The 20,015-nt window shown below is 34.8% G+C and overlaps 2 protein-coding genes across 6 annotated transcripts; one reads left to right on the forward strand and one right to left on the reverse strand.

Annotated features, from left to right (window-relative positions):
- The first annotated feature begins 2,780 nt into the window (after positions 1-2,780).
- On the forward strand, positions 2,781-11,382 carry LOC104894919 (probable prolyl 4-hydroxylase 9). Of its 4 annotated transcripts, XM_057395452.1 has the most exons (9): positions 2,786-3,269; positions 3,358-6,437; positions 6,525-6,650; positions 8,212-8,369; positions 8,591-8,693; positions 9,562-9,657; positions 10,009-10,074; positions 10,161-10,277; positions 11,153-11,382. In XM_057395452.1, exons 2-9 carry the CDS (start codon positions 6,318-6,320, stop codon positions 11,237-11,239), a joined length of 873 nt encoding a protein of 290 aa, XP_057251435.1. In that variant the 5' UTR covers positions 2,786-3,269; positions 3,358-6,317; the 3' UTR covers positions 11,240-11,382. The 4 variants fall into 4 exon arrangements, with proteins under 4 accessions (XP_048502205.1, XP_048502203.1, XP_057251435.1 ...); XM_048646246.2 differs by having other exon boundaries at positions 2,783-6,437; positions 8,609-8,693; XM_010681282.4 differs by having other exon boundaries at positions 2,786-6,437.
- Positions 11,383-11,469: 87 nt separating this feature from the next.
- LOC104894920 (uncharacterized) lies at positions 11,470-18,247 on the reverse strand. Of its 2 annotated transcripts, XM_057395450.1 has the most exons (9): positions 17,808-18,246; positions 17,562-17,706; positions 15,924-16,092; positions 15,395-15,650; positions 14,158-14,246; positions 13,669-13,851; positions 13,469-13,554; positions 12,786-12,870; positions 11,470-12,038 (listed from the first exon to the last, which is right to left on the reverse strand). In XM_057395450.1, the coding sequence occupies exons 1-9, from the start codon at positions 18,013-18,015 to the stop codon at positions 11,904-11,906; spliced, it is 1,356 nt and encodes a 451-aa protein (XP_057251433.1). In that variant the 5' UTR covers positions 18,016-18,246; the 3' UTR covers positions 11,470-11,903. The 2 variants fall into 2 exon arrangements, with proteins under 2 accessions (XP_057251433.1, XP_057251434.1); XM_057395451.1 differs by lacking the exons at positions 11,470-12,038; positions 12,786-12,870 and adding an exon at positions 12,877-13,086 and having other exon boundaries at positions 17,808-18,247.
- Positions 18,248-20,015: the final 1,768 nt, after the last annotated feature.

The following is a 20,015-nucleotide window of genomic DNA, read 5'->3' on the forward strand; positions in this document are numbered from 1 at the left end:
TAAAGCTCCTAAAACTTTATATCAGTCAAAATGTATTGATAACCAAGCTTGTTTGGTTGAAGTGGTGGGGAGCTCTACTACCTACTTGTGCTTAGGAATAAGAATTATCTTATATCCTCCCTTACTCTTAAGCGATGTATGTAGCTGGGCAGACTGACCTGAGCAAGGTGCTGATCCAGTAGCGTCTTTTTCCTTAGTCCTTACTAAGGGGTCCCTAGCGGGTCAAAAAAATTCAAAATGTATTGATCAATACGGACTACAATTGTAATTTGGACAAGTAATGTGGTAGCAAAACCGGGCCACATGTACTGAAATCTATTACTTCCTCCGTGTCAAGCTAATTGCAACAGTTTTCAAATATGGTTGTTTCAAATTAATTGCAACAATTTTCTTCTTTTCATTTTTGGTATGATTTTTAGTTTTTTACCCCTTAAATTACCAAAATGTCCTTATTAAAAAACAAAAACACATATTATACTACCCAAATTAAATTAATTACAAACATAATCACAATTAATCAACCTAAATATAACCCCTCCCTCCCTTCAATACCACCTTCACTTCACCACCCACCACTATTTATCTCTCCTCTCCCATCTTCATCCTCGTGCCACCACCACCACCACCACCATCACAAATCTCGCCGGCGTCCCCTAGCACCACCATCATCACCTTCGATACGCTCCACCCAGCACCACCATCATCACCTCCTATCTTCGATCTCCTCCACCACCAACAACCGAAATCCACTCGAAATCCACCCCCAAATCCGAAATCAACCTCCATCTTCCTTCGTTCTTTCTCCACTTGAAATCCACACCAGATCTCGCACTTTCGTTCCTTCGTTCTTTCTCCACCTTCGTTTCGGCGTTCTTACTCCACCTTCGTTCTTCTCTCTCTTCAAATTCCGCTGGGTTTTGGATTCGAATTTCCGTGGGTATTGGATTCGAATTTTGGCGGATTTTGTTGGTGGTTTTTGGATTCCAATTTCGGTGGATTTCGGATTTGAATTTTAGTGGATTTTGTTGGTGGTTTTTGGATTCGAATTTCGTGGATTATGGATTCTATTTTCGGTGCTTTTTGGCTTTTGACGGTGGTTGTGGTGGCGTTTCAGTGGTGGCTGCAGTGTGTGGTGGTGGTGGTTAATTACACTAAACATTTGCGTTTACCTTTGTTAATCTTATCTTAATAAATTTTGCCTAAGAGTCCGTGTCGAAAGATTTGTTGTAATTAATTTGATACGGAGGAAGTATATCTATAATCCAAAGCCTCTTTTGATTCTTCTTTATTATGGATAATCTACTTTTTTTTTTTAACATCTGAAGTTGCCTCCGCCACAGCAATTATTCATACTTAACTAACAACAAACTGAAATTGACATAACTTTCCACTATATTAAATTCATCAAAGTCGGCTTTCATTTCCTTAACCTCTAAAATTGTTAAATTAATAGTTGTAAGTGGTGACCAACTACGATCATTATATATGGGGAATTCCTCTTCTTTTAGCATTTGGTGGCCACATCGATCATACGTTAGCTGCAAAGCCTTTGTGCTTTTGCTGATAATGATAGGATGGAGCATCACAAATTTATTAACACTTCCATCAGTTCATATCACTTTTTATTCCGAGGTTGGAATATTTTACTCTTTTTGGTGCATCTTTCATTAGAATATCTAGCTTTTTGAAAGAGTAGAACTGAAGAAGCTTTATTTTCTCCATATGTAAATATGTTTCTTTCTTATGCTAAAGTTAGCGTTTTGTGCTGCCAGCCTGCCAGCATCATTTTGGGCACGGCACAATACGTTGGCCTCCCAGTCCCAGCAGATAGTACGTAATTTTACAAGGCATAGCAAAATAATTTACATGCAATCCTGTCAAATAGACTAAAATTGGAATATGCTCAAAGTGCCACATTTACTAGCATGAGCTTTACACGGTTATTACCTCCGGACTCCCGTCTTTATTAGTTTACTCGTATTCTTTTTTGGGACGTCCCTTATTAGCTTACTCATTTCTTTTGTTTCTATTTTTGGAATGAGATCACTAATTTTCCATCACAGATACATTCAACTTTAATATAAAATAATAGTTTCTCTTTCTTTCTAAGTCCCATAACATTGTTTATCCTAAAACTTTGTGCAAAAAAAGGGTTATTAATAAAGACTGAAGGGAGTACATGATTACTATGTGGGTTGTGTTGCTGTTTAATCTAGTTTGGTTCACTTTAGTTTGATTCGGTCCAAAGAAACAATGTTTAATTACAAAAAAGCTCCTTAAGTAGAGAAAATAATCAATTGACTTACTAAAAATGAAGTAACTAAAATATGATAATTTGTTTAGGATGGTATAAGTAGAGATGAATTATGAAGAAATACGTGGTAGTGGCAAAAACAAAGTAAATTAGTTTTTATTGGTGTGAAGTAATAATTTTATAAATCAATTTTCTAATTTCTCAACTTTTACAAGTAGAATTTTCAAAACTTTTGAATTCAAGTTTATGCATATTATACACTCTTGCGATATGTCGTTAGCCATTTCCTAATTGTGCTCAATTGGATTCAGACTTTGTTCTTTCTCAAATGGTCTATTGTGAATTTTCCAAGGCAAACTTTTCAAACATCAACCATCTATTGTGAATTTTCCAGGGTAAACTTTTTAAACATCAACCATCTTTTTCTTAAAATTAAGTGAAAGTATTGGGTCAGACCGTCTGACCCAATATTCTCATCAGACGGGCTGAGCCCAATGCCCCAGTACTATAATATACAGCAAAGGACAAAAGAAAGATTAAAAAGAAAAAGGAAAAGAAGGTTCAAAATATCCAAAGCTACAGATCCATTTTCTCTCCTTCTTCTTCACTGAAACTTCCCTTGCTTTGCTGAAAACAAAATTGTGATGTTTTTGGTAGAATCAGCAGTAAGGTCATCTTCAAACATAAGTCGTCTTTGAACAGCATCCATGGAGAATCAGCAGTAAGGTCATCCATGGTAGAGGTGACCAAAGATCGAGCGAAGAAAGAAGAAGAAGAAGAGAGGAGAGAGAAAGGAGAAGAAGACAGAGATTTGGGTTTGTTAAGAGAGAGAATCCTGAAACATCATCATTCATCATCATCGTTTTGCTGTAAGGTGCAGCTTGCACCAAAACTTCTAAGTCTTCTATTGCAAACTTGCAACGAAAATAATATACAGTGGGTTACTTGTACGTACAATTTTGTTAAGCCGGCAGAAGAGGAATGAAGAAGAAGGAGAAAGTGAGAGAAAACAGAGGTTAGTGTTTTATTTTCTTTTCAGTTGGACTTTGTTTTCTTTCAGTTGGACTTTGTTTTCTTTCAGTTAAACTTTGTTTTTTTTCCAGTTGGACTACCTGAAAAAAAATGAAGACTACCTGAAAAAGAATGAAGACTACCTGAAAAAAAATGAAGACTACCTGAAAAAGAATAAAGACCAACTGAAACCCAAAGTAAGTCTAACTGAAGTAGAAAAACCAACTGAAAAAAAAAGAAGACTAACTGAAAACAAAATGAAGACTACCTGAAAAAAAAATGAAGACTACCTGAAAAAAATGAAGACTACCTGAAAAAAAAAATTAAGACTAACTGAAAAAAAATTGGAACCACCTGAAAATCGTCCGACCAAAGATTATGGTCGGACGAGTCCGACACAATACGTTCTCTAAAATTAATAATGATGTTATACAATTTAAAAGTAATATATACTCCCAATTTTCTTAAAAATCTAATAGAATATGCAGTAACGTCTTAAAATATTTGCATTATTTTCTACCTATTTATTTTATAGTGTAATAGACACGAAGACACCATGATAAATTGAGTAAAAAATTATCGTTAAAAGTATAAGTCGAAGATGTTTAAAATTAATTGGTAATAAAATTCTAAAACGAATTGATAATTAGAATTTGTTTGTCTTGAAATTGAATAATTTGGGTCATAGAGGATATTGACTAGATCATAGATACAGTTGATGACATGCAAGAGTTAGTGATAGGGAAAGTGAAAAACTGTATATTTATAGCTTTAGATACTCAAAAGTCAAAAGAGATGAGACAAAAGGGTTGCCCCATGCCCACCACTGAATAGATATTGTCTCCTTAATGTGGCGGTGTAAGAACACTCCAATTGTTAGTCTTGTATGAATTGCTTTTTTATCCCATAGAAAAAGCATCGTATCCCCATTGCCCAAATAATTTGTTACTAAATGTGCTATTTAAGACATATTTTTCCTTTAATTAACATCAATTTTTTTTTTACGGAGAAACACTACACACCTACTCATTCATAGACGTCAAATCAGAGTTTACAATGGTCCAAACCTCGTTTGGAACTTCCTCAATCCACACTCTCATTTCCATAGACTCTTTAGTCAACTGGGCTAGTTTATGAGCCACCCTATTACCATCCCTACGAATATGATTAAAAGATAAAGATAAGCATAAACTACCAAAATATAAAATATCCGATACAATAAAGCCGAAACTATTGTTTTCCTTCACTCCTTTTTTCAGATGCGAGATAAGCTTCAAACATGTACTTTACAACACTACATTACATAGTCCGGCTTCAACTGCCGTCTTCATAGCATGACGTGCCGCCAAAGCTTCCGCAATATCAACTCCGCATTCTCCCTCATGCATGGCACAGGTGGCTAACATCACCTCACCCACTTCATCTCGAACAATCCCACCAAATCCTAGCTTCCCATACAATCCCACCAAATCCTAGCTTCCCATCCTTTAACATCACCTTGCAATACCAACGTATCACCTATATTGTATATAGTACGGAGGAAGTATAAAAGTTGTTCGTTAAAATTTACTTAAATAGATAAAAGAGGGATTGAGTTAGCAAATCCAATAATAACTAAAGATACAAAAAAAATTGTTCTCCATATACTCGTGATAAAAAAATTAGTTGCCTATGATTTGTTATTTAATCTTCTTGCTTATAATGTAATGAGCATAAAATAGAGGATTAACTAGAGCCTTCATTGGTAAAGGCTACATTTCATAAACCATATCAGGCATCATAGTTATTAATTATTATGACATTAAATCCTAAAAGTTTAAAATATGGTATATGCAAATTCTATCACAGACCATATACGCAAGCAAAGTTAACTTGACAATTTTGTGCGCATCAAATGCAAAGTCGTCAACATAATCATGTAATGAGTTTTAACAGAAGTTTGAAAAAATTAATCTTAAAATGCTATAAGTTTGAGGAATACATCTTAATTTAAATACAAATCGGAAAATGTGGGTTTTAAGAAAATTGAGTTCAAAATCAGTCTATTTTAAAAAGAAAATACACTCACATATCTACTACATTATGTGCGTGGTATGATTAAAACAAGCTTTTGCTCATTTACTCATTAAAATTTTTTTTTTATTCATAGAACAATGAGAAAAAAAAATAGTCTTAAATGTACGATACTCACAGTACACCTAAGTCTACTGAAGCTCCGTTCGATAGGGGATAATACATTTTCCTGGAAAACTGTTTTCCTCTATTTGCAATTTTACATTGTTTCGTTTGAAAATGAGTGTAAAACCATTTTTCCTTAAAGTAAAATTGCTCTCCAATGACAGATGACTGTTTTCCTTCCTTTTCCTCTTCCCTTTTGTACACGCCTCTCACTATCTTCTTATTTTCCCTTTCATTTCATTATTTTTCTTATATGGAACCAAACAACAAAAAACTAATTTTGATATATATCTTTCATTATAAATTATTTTCTATGAAAATTATTTTTATACTGAAAATATTTTACGTCAAACCAAACGAAATCTCAATGTACTCAATGTAGGATAAAACTTGTACATCAGACACTCCTGTAGAATCATTAAAGCTGAAGATCTTGCTAAACTTGATTTAACTAGCAAGAGCATATATCGATTTGTGAGACAAGAGTCAATAGTAGTACGGAGAAAACAGTATTGCGGATAATAAATAATAATTGAGTTTTAGACACACACACCGTCTTTGCCTCGTACTGGTCTACACACTTCACACATCACACTTGTAAATTTGTAATAAAATGATATTCAGGCAATCCAATTTCAATTCCATTTTCTCCCAAACTTGCTGTTTTTAAATCACACCAGTCTCAACCGATGTTGCCGCGTTCTCTGCCTTGGCAATTACACTCTCTCTCTAACATTTCTTGACAGATTTTTCAAATTTCATCACTTTTAGCTACTTCAACCACAAAAGAGAGAAGAATTTCGATTTCAATTTTCGAAGTTCAAATTTCTGCAAACAAGAAAAAAACGGTTGATTTGTGGATCAATTTGATCAAATGAAAGTTAAAGGAAGAGGAAATTGGAGCGCCGGTCGAAATTTAGGGTTACCGGCTGTATTTTTCCTCTGTTTCTTCTTCTTCATCGTCGGATTTTTCTCTTGTACTTTAATTTTTCAGGTAATCGTAATTTTCTCTCTCTTCTTTGATTTTCGCTGTTTTTTTGAGTGATTTTTATATGTTTCTGATGAATTGATTTGATTGAAGGTTTCATCGAGTGCTGGACTGAGACAGAGGATGCTTGAATCGACGGATGTTGAAGATGTAGCAGCACTTGATCTTGTGCCTTCTGGAGAGTCCGGCGACGATTCTATAACTTCCATTCCTTTTCAGGTTTTTTTTTTCTCTCTCATCTTCAATCTATCACTAATTAGATCAAATATCATTGTGGAATTGAAGACGGCGGGAAATATATGATAATTTTTTTGTAGGTTGAGTTAGATAATGTAATGATAAACTATAGTTTTTTATTTTCTATTTGATGAACAGGAAATGGAAAACTAGGTCAGATTGCAAAAATGAATGGAATTAATTTGCTTTTACTGAAATTTTCGTTTCTGTGATGCTCTTAAGTGATTAGGAAAACGCACAATAAGATTCAGCTTCCGAATTGACAGACAATTCTAATGTTAAATTTAACCTGATTTTTTGTTGAATACTGTGCTGCATGTATGTATTTATGAATTCGGAAGCATCGAGCAGTCTTTGGAAGTAAGAGAGACTCGTTGAAGATACCTGAATGTTGAAATATTTGATTTTTTTTCTAATATGAGATTTGCTTTTTAATGCGAGCTATCTAAATTGAAGAATTCTTTAGTCAGTGAATTAACTAATCGATGATTTGATAGATGATAAGGATATTTGGAGAAACTATTATCATTAAAATTTTGCTTAATTAGTTCGCGAAGGGGTGAGTAGTTTAGTTTTAACTCATTGAATCCACAAAGTTGGTGTAATACGATAGTTTTGCTTAACTAGCTGTATTGGATCAAATTGATGTATGCCAGGGATTAACTTGTGATTATATCCGTATTCAAGTTTGCCTTTACTCCATGACACAAGGCTTTGTGTGTTACAGTAGTTTTTTGTTTCAGTAGTTCTGTTTCAAAGATTCAGCGGCGAGGAACCTGATGTACTTGTTGAAACTTGGATGTTAAATTGGGTCAACAAATCTATTTGTTAGTTGTTTAAGATGCTTGAATAAAGTGGAACTTCTGTAGGTGATCCAACGAACTAGAATGTAGCCATGCAGGAGACGGAAAGAAGATTAGAATCTAGAATTAAAGGTCAAGATCCATTATGTTGAATGCATGAATAATTTAGGTGGTGCTTTTTATTAGTAAATACTCCCTCAATTTCTTTGCTAAGAAATTAAAAATTTGTTTTGGAGGAGAGAGTATGTGTAGGATTTTTGTTTCTCTCTTTGGCAATGAATATGTATAAAATATTTAAATATGGTCTTTCCTAAATTTTGAATGAGTGAATGGAAATAAGATGTTTTAATTATGAAATATATGAAGGGTCTACAAGAAAGATCACTGCGCTAAGTTTACAATTTGAGGAATTCTTAGATAGTAGCAAGTTGTTGCTTGTGGATAGAGGGAGTATACATTATTGGGAAGAGGCTCATAGATTATCATAGTAATAGATTGAGTTCTGATGCCATATCTTCTTTTTTTCCAACGATACATCAGATACTCCAGTAATTTCGTTGATCCTCTGTCCTTGTGCCTCCTGTTTCTTAATGTTATGTGATCAAAGTGCTTTACCCTGCACCCTGTTAGATCTCTGACCTTTTTATCAACAGAAACCACAACACAAAAGTTTGTGTATGGTGAAATCAAATTGGGACCCCTTTACCTGTGTGTTTATGTAATTCGTCTTTCTTGTGCAGGTCTTGAGTTGGAGGCCACGTGCACTATACTTTTCTAACTTCGCTACTGCAGAGCAATGTGAAAGTATTATTAATATAGCAAAGGCACAACTCCGACCATCGAGGTTGGCTTTAAGAAAGGGAGAAACGATGGAGAGTACTCAGGGAGTCAGAACAAGGTTTGATGCTAGATGCATATATGTGATCTGGGATAGTTGTTTATGATCACAATACTTTGCTTTCTGTTTAACAAAAATGGAAGCAATTTTACATTGAGTTATGATTGCATGTATATCGATCAAATATACTATGGCTTGTGTCTGCAGTGCTTGTATTTGTAAATGGATTTAAATTTACTGTATGTATACTCAAGTTTGTGCTGTACTATGTTTCTTACCAGTTCTGGCATGTTTATTAGTGCGGATGAAGACAAAACTGGGATTTTGGATTTTATTGATGAGAAAATTGCAAGGGCCACCATGATTCCCAGGGCAAATGGGGAGGTATTCCTTGCATTCAATCCTTTAGTTCTACTGGCTAAATTAATATATTGCTTGAGTTAAGCCTGGTAGCTCCCTTTCATTGCTATTCAATATTATGTCTCCTAGCTTTGCCTGTTCCTGCGGTTGAGATAACCTCTTCCAAAGCACACTATAGAAAGCAAATGCATATGAAATGAAAATTGAAAAGGACTGCCTATCTTAACTGCATCAGTTGATTGGATAGAAAAAAAAATCCAATGCCCCAAACTCCAATGGAGTAAAGCCAGCAGTTAGAGACAAGATGCAAGCTTTTAAGTTTTTGTTGCATCACCTTCTATGTGAGAAAGCTGTGTCTTAATATCATATTAAATGCTTTGATGTTTGCAGTCCTTACATGTAGAGTTTTGCACAAAATGACTTGTAATTGCCAGGTTGACTTGATAGTGGTTATGAGTTCTGTAGCTTAGGGTGTGAACTAAACACCTGTCTAATTTGTTGAATTATTCCAATGTCTGGACCATAGCTTGGTGTTTCATTCATGCTATAAGTGGTTACCTTCGGAGTTGAATATCTTGTAGACCTAGTATGATTGCCCAATGAACATGATGTTGTTTAATACATATTGATTGACCTATGACGATCAAATCATCTACTCCATATAAACAAGGGCTAGAGTGAGAGGTGGCCTTGTTCAGTTATGATACTGTTGCCTGCTCATGTAGTCCGTTGCCATAATTTGCGGTTGATAAAGTCCGTCAACATTTCTCTCCTTCAGCTTCTACATAGTCGTTGTATGCAATTGATTGCTGTTTTTATAATTACGGTAGTTAATCTTTCGTTTCAGGTAAACTCTGCTATTGTCTAATCCAACCATATCACCATGTTTCAGGCATACAATGTCCTACATTACGAGGTTGGACAAAAGTATAATTCTCATTATGATGCATTCAATCCTTCTGAATATGGTCCACAGAGAAGTCAAAGGGTATGGCAAAGACAATCGAGTAGATCATCTCAAGCAACAACTTAACTAGCATTTTTTTATACCAGTGTCTCCACGTAAACTCAAGCATGCCTAGATTTTTTTAGTAGAATTCTATATGATTTCCCTTTTACTTCAACAAGAAAGGCGAAATCAAGTTATTGCCTTATCGATTGATTGCTAAAAGCAAGAGGACAAGTCTTGCATAAATCGCCATGTTGACTTGTTTGAAGCTCCAAGCATCCAAGGGAAGGGTGGTGATCATGCTATTCCCATTGATTTTCCTTGTTTTCAACTGCATCTTATTTTTTTGCGAGTACTTGGGAGTTAACTTATTTATTAGCCTTGCTGCAGGTTGCTTCTTTCTTGCTTTATCTATCCGATGTTGAAGAAGGTGGAGAAACTATGTTTCCTTACGAGGTAGGACGAGGAAGTACTATATTATTCCATTCTTGCTTTCTGCTGACTTGTAGTTTTAGCTTTTCTTACATTTTTATTTTCTGCAGAATGACGACTTAGATTTCAATTATGATTTTAAAGAGTGCATTGGTTTGAAAGTGAAGCCACGCAGAGGAGATGGACTTCTGTTTTACTCATTGTTCGTAAATGGAAGTATTGATCCTGTAAGTTTATTTTCACATGATAACTGTTATGAGAAATTGACCACCAGATTACCGACAAGCATGTGAAGTTAGCATTTTAGATACCTAATTGACATTTAACTAATCATATGAGCTTTAAGTAGATCTAAACCTTGAAAGTGCCCTTGTTTATATACACCTTAGGACGGATCATCAATCAACTTTATTGTGCAGCGAATTAAGATGCGACATTTACTTCCCCTGCCGTGACCATGGTTTTGTTGTTAGCATGAAAAATTATTTGCTAGATGAGGGATATGATAGATGCAATGGAGAACAGTTATTCGCCACGTGGCACTTTGTTCATCTATGAGAGTGCTTTTTTGGACATTTTGTTAACACCCTGAATAGGGGGTGGGGGGGGGGGGGGGGTTGAGATAATTATGGTTGTTATCAAAAATTCAAAAAATGGTAGATGGTAAAAAACATTGGTTTTTTTTAGAAGGTAGGAAATAGTTCTCCCAATGGTGCAATGCCAAATTTATTAATATTTTTTCATGAAATTATTTTCTATCCAGCCAAATAGAAGAGTAAGTGCAACAATTATATACTTGATCTCAATTTAGTTGCTACTTCCTTTTTCGCCATCTCAATTTACTTGTTAGATAGAATATTTGGCAAGTGTTTTTCTCTCTAATTTTTCTCTAAAGTTGAGACCCCTCACCAATGCACGATGCACTCACTTTTTGTCTCTCTAGTTTTACTTTTTTTCTTCCAATTTATGTCAATGAAGCTAATGTAACAAGTAATTTGTTATGGTGGGAGCGTTGATTTTCATGTGCCCCTCAATCTGCATGAGTTGCCAACTTGCAGTTTCTGGCTAGGCGTCTTTTAACATGGTCGTTGTTGGTTTACAGACTTCATTACATGGAAGTTGCCCGGTCATCAAAGGCGAAAAATGGGTGGCAACGAAGTGGATCAGAGATCAAGAACAACAAGAATAGAGTATGTTGTAGACTTGTAGTTAGGAAGGTAGAGGGATATTTGTCCCATACAGGTATTTATTCAACACTCAATTTTGTACTTACGAACTCATACAAATGGATACTTGGATCAATTTATACAAGAATGTACTTATTTTCTGTAATTTGCAACAAAGTTTTTCGTTCTTATTCTGCAAACAACTGTATCTTTCAGATAATTTCATTTAGCTTCCTGATAACCATTGGCGAAATGTCAAAACATCAACAACTAGTACATATAATCTCGATTAAAATTATGATTGTTGTGCACCAGCTACAGCAAAAATGGAGATATATACTTCATATAAGTTAATAAAAGGAGAAACAAAAGGTCATCCTACGTAGTACTATCTATAAGCAGTAAACACCTATCTTTTGTAAAGAATTGGTAAACCCCTGACGAGCTGGTAGTTCCAGTTCGTTGCCACATACTTTGGCTAAACCAGCAGAATGCCTGTTCCAGGGTGCAAACTGCAAAATTCAATTAGAATTTCCATCACCTCATGATGTTTTAACTTCTGAACTTGATGAGAGTACTAGAATTGCAGGATGTTCGGCTATTTTTACATTATAATCAGCATCAAGTTTTCATAAAACCAGATTGTCTTTCCGGTGCAATTACCAACCTTCAATGGCGAGGCTAGGATCATTGTTTGTGCCAACTCTGGTGAGGCTGTTTGCCTAAATTCTTCAACAGGTGCATGCAACCCGCTGCCAAGAACAGGCCCAGAGCAGCAAAGGCTGCAATACTAGAATTATAGATGTTCTTGTAATAACCACCCTGCATAACAACAAAGCATAAGTTTCAAAGAAATCTTAAACATGCCTTGCTCTTGGCCTTGGCTTGCACATCATGTTAAATGCACACCTTTGTTTTCATAATTTATAAAGAAAACCCACAGGAATACTTTGTCCTGCTGCACCCGTCAGAAAAGAGAAAGAGAGAATAAAAAAATCTAATGAAATGGAACTCCTAGCTCATTATTTACTTTACATGTTTACCAATACAAAAGAAAATAGGAAATGAGTAGATAGTTATTATCTAGGAAACAGAGCTTCGTACAATCCGGAGCACAAGGTTTCAATGTGCAGAGCCACTTAGGACCCTGAAACTTGGAAATTCTAACAGAAACAAAGTTGTTACCATAGGACTCGGTACTCATAGTGTCATACATCCCTAACGGCAAGTTGCATCGACAATGAGCCAACTGAATGGGTTCAACAAATCGGAAAACCTCTAAGTTTAAGAAAATACTTATTTGTGAATTCCATGCTAAGCACACCCAACTCAAAAAGGTGTAACCAATATGAAAAAAGTAGGGTTCCCGACTTATGAAATGAATAATCAACTAAACATCTGCTAACGAATGTTAAATTGTACTGTCAATGTCACTGCATGTGAACTGAGTATGTCAAAGACCGAAAATCACAAATTAAAACATAGCACCACATATTCAATTTGCAAAAGTATAAGAGACTTGATGTCAGAAAGACAGAAACAGCTTTCAGTACTATTAAAAACATTTACCTGGATTAGAACACACAGGATAGCAGCATTTGCTGGAGCCAGAGACAAGCTTATCATCCCAGCTCGGAACTCATTTGGAACATACCTGCGGCATTCAAACCATTGTGATAACTCGTCCAGTATAGACAAATATCATAATTTGGGAGGAAAATGAGCACACTTAGAGACTAATACTAATTTTCGCAAGAATTCAGACTGCTCGCCTAGATTGCTCTATGGTCTTTTAAGTAAAATAAAAACTAGTAGTACCAAATGTCAAGACTTCCAAAAGAGGATATTTGCTACTAGTTTGATATTATATCTGCATAAAACATTAAATGAATAAGCTCAGAGTCTTGGTTGTGCTTGTTCTATGTGTGCGTGAGAAGCATAATTTTCCCTTCTTCATTTGTTTTTTTTAATGATTTTGTCAGCATGTTACAAGCAAGGCGAAATTATCTCAAAACATAAAGCATGATATATTATGTTGCCAAAAACCAATACACGTTTGGGATAGGGGCACTAAATTGAAATTTTGAGAAACTAAGAGTACAAGACATCATAACGAAAAAGGCAGATATACCAACTTCAAAATCTCCCAAACATAGAGATGTTCCTAAGAGAAATTCAAAATATAAGTGACATGAAGTACTAGTCTAGAGTATGCCATGTGTTTGAGGAGAGAAAGGGAGGAAGAGATATACATGGTCCTTAGCCTTGAAAGTGATGGCAATATTAGGCCAGCAACAGCCTGGAATAAGCAAAAAAGCGCAACCAAAACTCCTATTTCCTGTAAAATAAACACATTGCAAGTTGTCTTAGCATCTTTTTTAGAATCAGAAAGCACAAAAGCTAGATCCATAATTATCCTCTAATTCCTCTTGTAGCAGAAATTAATCTATACCTGGTAATCATAAGCTACAATAGACAGGAGAATCCCAGCACTGATGAATTCATACAACAGGTAATCTTCAATGCGAAGTGATAGTAATCCACTTAAGGTCCAAGGAAGGACTGTGCTCCCTAGCATCCTTGCACCCAGCAAACATGGAATTATCAACCCTAATTGTACTTCACGCCCATCAGCCTAAAAAAACAAAAAGGTAAGTAAGCTAATGTCATAGAGTCGAATAAATTGACCCAAAAGAAAGAAAAGGGATACATATATATTGCATGAGGTGGGAGGAAGAGTAACTAAACCCTGGAAAGCCAGGCTGAACAGGTCCAGCAGTACTACGCTGGCCCCAAACCCTCAAAGGAAAGTTTCCCATTCATAGAACATATTTTCTAGCCATATGAATCATTTATTTGATATAGCCTTACAAGAGAAGTAACAGGTACATAATTCACTATTCTCTAGTAGATATCATAAACAGAATCAGCAAAAATGTACCACTATAGTTGGTGCCCACAATATCCAGAATACAGCAACAGAGAAGTGAAGACAAGCTTGGGCACATCCCAAAAGCCATATCCGTTTATCTGTAGATCAATTATAGTGAATTAACCATGAGAAATACCCTTAAAAGTATATATTTAGAAAATGAATTCAAGTACAACAACAGCGACCCTCTAGATAATGATAAGATCACTAAGTGACCAATATGTCCCAGCCATAAAGATCAGCATGATAGGCCCATCTATTTTCAAACGCCAAATCTCTTACCTTAAATATGATAGATATCATACGCAAGTCTATTTTAAATGCCAGAAGATATCATGATCACCAGTCCATAACGCAGCTGTTAATATATATGGTGATATATGCGTCCCCTGGTTGATTGTTTCACCTAATTTTCATGATGATTTTTGAATGTTAAACTTTCAAAACAAGGCTCGGAGGTAGCAACACTGGATCACAAGTGGCGCTAAAGCACTAGCTATAATGCTCGACTTTTCGGTCACATAAGTATGATGTCACAGCATCCTATTACTATCTAAACAACTAATAGACAGGAAGCCATTGCATGCTGTCTCCAATTCAAGTCTGACACACTGTCTAATTTGCATCATTTCTTTTTAATAAAAGATCTCCATGTTCAAACAGCTTAGATAAAGCCAAAGTTGCAAAATGACCAGAAAAGCAAATCGGAGAGATGAAGATAAGAAAGGGTAAGGACTAAGGAGGGACACAAAAGAACTAGCTGGACCTTTCCTTGTTCAATACTACAGCAACAGTGCATAAAACCATATAGTTGATCCAATCTCAACTAGAATCGTCACTAGTCAGAAATACTACTACCATTTCTTATATATATGCTACTCCTGGAATAGGGCAGAATTTCAATTTTGTCTCAGTCATACTGTTTATATTTTCAATTCTCTTCATCATAGTGCCTCTAACATCTATTTAATTGCAAATCTTTGCTGTTTACCAAAAACTAAGCATTGCAAACACAAAATCAACAAATGCATGCACAGATTTTGGCCCTTATAAGTTGTTCCATACAAAGTACAAAGTCTACAATTTCATTCAATCCATGCTCCTAGATTACTCTCTCTTTTTTTAAGCCAAGACAGCAAGACATCAGAACATTATATAGATTTTCACAACTTAATTAATTTTAAATCATCTAATACTTGAAGCAGCCATGTTTTGCCGCACAATCATCAAGAATGATTAATCTTACCACCAAATATATATGCAAAAAACTCTGCTCTGTGCTCCTTAAGTCTTCTCCTTGCTGGAGATTCTGACCATCCTCTGGCGGTCAAAGCAAGATTGATAGTTGCCAAGAGCATTGTTATGACTGACGGAGAAATTAAACTCTTTGAACCATAGCCAAGTGCCCAATTTCCAAGAACTTGGCTTGCAATTAAAGATGCTGACTCAGAAAAAATCATTAACCAAAATGTATCATTCAATGCATCTTGCCTGTACCCTTGCTGCATCAAAGATGTAAAAGGATTATTAGATAAATTTATTTAGAAAATAGGAAAGATAAAGGAGAAAGATAGAAAGAAGTAGATGAATTAAGTAAAGTTTTACTACAAAGCATATAACATAAGAAAACCAATGATTTAACAAAGAATCCAGGGAAATGGAGAATGATTGACTGCTCCATAAATTAAGACACGTGAATTCACGATTAACACTAAGCAGCAAGATAAATCAAGTGTTCAAACATGAATACACTAATGAATTACAGCTGCACACACCTTGTCATGTTCAAGCACCATCCAAGTTTCAAAACTGAACGAAAATATGGAGCTGGCAAGAGACAAGCAGATGTTGGCTATCCATACAGTAGGATGAGCTGCAAGTGTTTTCCACACACCCATGATCAAATGTAGGATGGAAAATAGAAGACAAAATTTCTTGTGGCCTCTGCAACTCATACAAGCATCACATTTTTCAAAAAGAAGCACTTAAATTGATATTCAAGAGCTGAAATCTCAATTTTCAAGATTTTCCTATAGCATGGTATCATTCTAAATTCCGCATTTAGTAAGAAAAAGACTACTTGACACTGTGCACATTCTTTAAAAAAAAGTTGGTTAAAGCACTAGGCACAATAACATGTATAGCACAGGGTTATGCACAAGGAGTTTGGCATATCAACTTGCAGAGTTTAGTATGATTGGAAGCAGCAGCATAGGTATTTCATATAACTCAAACCACGAGGTTCTTTGTAAAAGTAAAATACCAATTAAAGCTGGTTCAACCTAGCTATAAAATTGAACAGCAATTTATCTTTAATCCAAATCAGGCATTCTAACCTAGAATCGGATTTCACACAATTAATTTGAAAATCACCTTTAAACATTAGCTTTTTCCTTTCCAACTATTAGATATAGATGCTCTTGGTGATGGGTTACTTAGGTACATTTCCAGGAAGTAAGATCTGCAAGGAAACTAAATCTAAGGTCAACTTGATGTAGAAACCCTTTCACAGACCACAGCCAGAGATTTTGAATAAACATGAGAAAAGATAAAACTAGTCCAGTATAGCATGCTTCGAAAAAAGTAAAACGAAGATTGGGGGAGGGATGAACCATTCACCCAGCCTGTTTCCAACATTAAATAACCTTATATGACATGACTTCCCAATTAATTCGGTTCAACTTTCCTAAAAAAAAGTTCGTTCATAGGATTATCCAGGTCCTGACTCCTGAACCTAAATTGTGATTACTACTATTTTGATCTCTGAGTAACTTTCTATTGATCAGCCAATTAACTTCATGTCCACATTTCAGAATAAATGTCCTCCGCAAAGGAGGCATTGCTTTCTGCACCTCCTTGATCAAGCTAATTATAAGTCACTCCTCTTCTTTCTTTCCTTTTTCTCTCTTTTTTGCCAAATCTAAGCACTCAGAAAAATTTGATGATCACAATTCTCTAATTCTAGTACATTTTGTGATGAAACACAGTGCACTCTGATCACCAAATGATGGACCTCTAATCACGACATAACAACAGATAAATGTTAAAAGAGGCATTGCTTTCCGCAACTCCTTGATCAAGCTAATAATAAGTCAGTCCTCTTCTATCTTTCGTTTTTCTCTCTTCTTTGCCCAATCCAAATTCTAGTACATTTTGTGATAAAATTCACTGCACTTTGATCACCAAATAATGGACCTCTAATCACCACATAACAACAGATAAAACACACAAGACACAACATATAGTTTTCATACATTCGCCGAATAATGTTCATTTTCAAAAAAAAATTCTCCCTACTTGAACACAAGCTAAGCGAATGTAGGCAGAAAAACAGAACATAACACAAGAAATGAAAACTGAATACAATTATAAACCTCAAAAGATAATAATCATAAAAACAGTAAAAAACTTACATAGCATCAGAAATCATGCCTAAGAAAGTACCAAAAATAAGCGAAGCTAAACATCCAGCAGATAGCAAAACTATCATCTGCTGCTTTGTGAGTCCAATATCTACCATTTCAAACTCTCCATACACCAATGATAAACCTTCCAACACTGATCACGAAAATTATCAACAATTAAGCACTGTGATTTTGATTAGAAACTAATAAATTGATAAATTAAACCTCTCAATGAGAAAATTAAGAGCAATATACCTGAGGAGAGAGAATAGAAGAAGAGGAATTTTCGTTGGAAACTGATGAAGGAGAAAGAAGATGAAACCGCATTTACGTCGGAAATTGACGACGTCGTTCGATTAGAGAAGTGAGGTAAGACGAAAATCGATAAGAATGAAGCGACGATTATGAAGATAAAAACTGACGGATTTAGCTTCCATACTTCGCTATCGATTACTACTCCCATTTTCGACTATTTCTCAAGAAGTTGCAGAATAAATAGTAGAAAGTTTGAGCTTAGATTGAGTTTATTCGTCCGCCATTGATGTTGAAATATGGAGAAGGAAATGGAAATTTTCAGTTTGGTGTAATTTATTTTTGAAGATGAGATCTAGAGTGGAGAACAAAAACTAAATTGATCAAGCGCCTTTTGTAGTGGAGTTATAATTTCCGTATTGGTAATTTGGTATAGTGAGCAACTGAGCAAGAATCACAGACCTAACTAGGAGTAGTTTAAAACCAAAAACTATAAAACCAATGATCCGTCGGTGTTGGCCTGTTGGGCGACGTTAAGTTCTTTTGGACTTATTTTTTCGTTTGAGTATTAAGGGTTTGCTCTATTCGGCATAAAACAGTTGAATTGAACGAAATTTAACTGAATTGAACGAAATTTAACTGAATTGAACGGAATTGAACTGAACTGAACTAAATTGAACGGAATTGAATTGAATTGAACTGAACTGAAATGAATATTGATATGTGAGAGTAAAAGTATTGTCCAAAGCTGAACTGAATTGATTGAATTGAACTGAATTGATTTGAATTGAACTGAAATGAAAATAAGTTGGAGAGAACAGACCTCTAGTTATGTTTTACCATTAAATTTTGCTTGATTGAGGCGAACAGAAATAAATTGCACCGTACACAATTGAGCTAAGAATTATAACTTGTACTCATTTGAAATTCAATATGTATTGATTATATACAATAGTTTGTGCCCGCTAACCAAAAGATTATCTAAAACATGATTACAAATATTTCCCTTTAGTGAATGTAAGATCACTTTTGGTGATACTCCAATTATAAAGTAACATCCCAATTATGAAGGAAAGTTTGATGACCTAATATTTTTAACTAGTTTAGTTGGTTAAAATTTTAGGAAGTGGTATTTGGGATCTTTTATGTACATCATTTGTCCTTGTAGCTCTCTCTACACACACGAAATGTTGGAAAAACCCCTACAATTGCTATATGAAATTGTAATTCGAATAGAACGGAAATCATACATATAATCTGAAAATTAAGATAATGATAAACATTAAAAATTATTAGAAGAATACTCGACTGAATACATGTATGGTACGCTCAAATTTAGTCAAATTGTTATACATCAAACATAAGAAAAAGAGACTTTATGCTTTTAGTAATTTTTTAAAGGTATTAAAATTTCAAAAGCTATAAAAGAACATGTAAGTTGTTGAAGTATTATTCTTTTAACTACAACTTTATATTCGAGTTTTAGTTATAGAGCTTGACTTAGCTTGAATAGGATCCTTATGCTTAACAAGTTCTAATTGGTCTCAAGCTCATATGCGAGATATTGTTCGTACAATTTAACTTAACTTGTTATCAACGTAAAATAACAACGGGACTATATTATCACTTTATATTCATTACTTTACAAAAACTCACAAATTGTTTTCATGTATTAGTAGTAACTCACATGTCATATTATCATTAAAACCCAAAAAAATTAACACATTTATTTCACGCATAGCCAATAACAAATGTATGTACTAATAAGATGAGACTATACTACTCACAATAGAGAAAGCTCCAACAAATCAAATAAAAAGAATCACATAATCATTATTCATCAAATTTAATTCTATACCAAATCTTCTTTAAATAAAAAATAAAAAATAGAAGTCCACAATATTGCAACACACCCACTTAATCACTTCCATCCATTTTTGCTCTCATTTTTCACAATCAACATTAAATACCAACCTAACATAACCCTGCCTTGTAGAGTTGTAGTTAATTCCCAAGAATCTCCTCAAAATCCTTTCTTTCTATTTCTTCCCAATCATCCATTATCACATCATCAACTTCTTCTTTTTCTTCCACACCCTCAATCTCAATGTCACTAAACTTTCTCTCTCCTCCATTTCCTTTCTCTGATTCGTAGCCATCATCATCACCATGACAATCATCAACATGACCATCATGATCATCATCATGATC

The sequence above is a fragment of the Beta vulgaris genome, chromosome 6 (assembly GCF_026745355.1).
Source record: "Beta vulgaris subsp. vulgaris cultivar EL10 chromosome 6, EL10.2, whole genome shotgun sequence".
NCBI lineage: Eukaryota > Viridiplantae > Streptophyta > Magnoliopsida > Caryophyllales > Amaranthaceae > Beta > Beta vulgaris.

What these genes read in the sequence shown, in the direction of transcription:
- LOC104894919 (XM_010681282.4), top strand. Translation starts at nt 6,318, where the DNA reads ATGAAAGTTAAAGGAAGAGGAAATTGGAGCGCCGGTCGAAATTTAGGG. An exon ending in ACTCAGGGAGTCAGAACAAG is followed by an intron (nt 8,370 to 8,590) that starts GTTTGATGCTAG and finishes GTTTCTTACCAG; the next exon opens with TTCTGGCATGTTTATTAGTG. An exon ending in GTCCACAGAGAAGTCAAAGG is followed by an intron (nt 9,658 to 10,008) that starts GTATGGCAAAGA and finishes GCCTTGCTGCAG; the next exon opens with GTTGCTTCTTTCTTGCTTTA.
- LOC104894920 (XM_057395450.1), bottom strand. Translation starts at nt 18,015, where the DNA reads ATGGGAGTAGTAATCGATAGCGAAGTATGGAAGCTAAATCCGTCAGTT. An exon ending in TTGTAGCTTATGATTACCAG is followed by an intron (nt 13,555 to 13,668) that starts GTATAGATTAAT and finishes TTTATTTTACAG; the next exon opens with GAAATAGGAGTTTTGGTTGC. An exon ending in TCCTGTGTGTTCTAATCCAG is followed by an intron (nt 12,039 to 12,785) that starts GTAAATGTTTTT and finishes GTTGTTATGCAG; the next exon opens with GGTGGTTATTACAAGAACAT.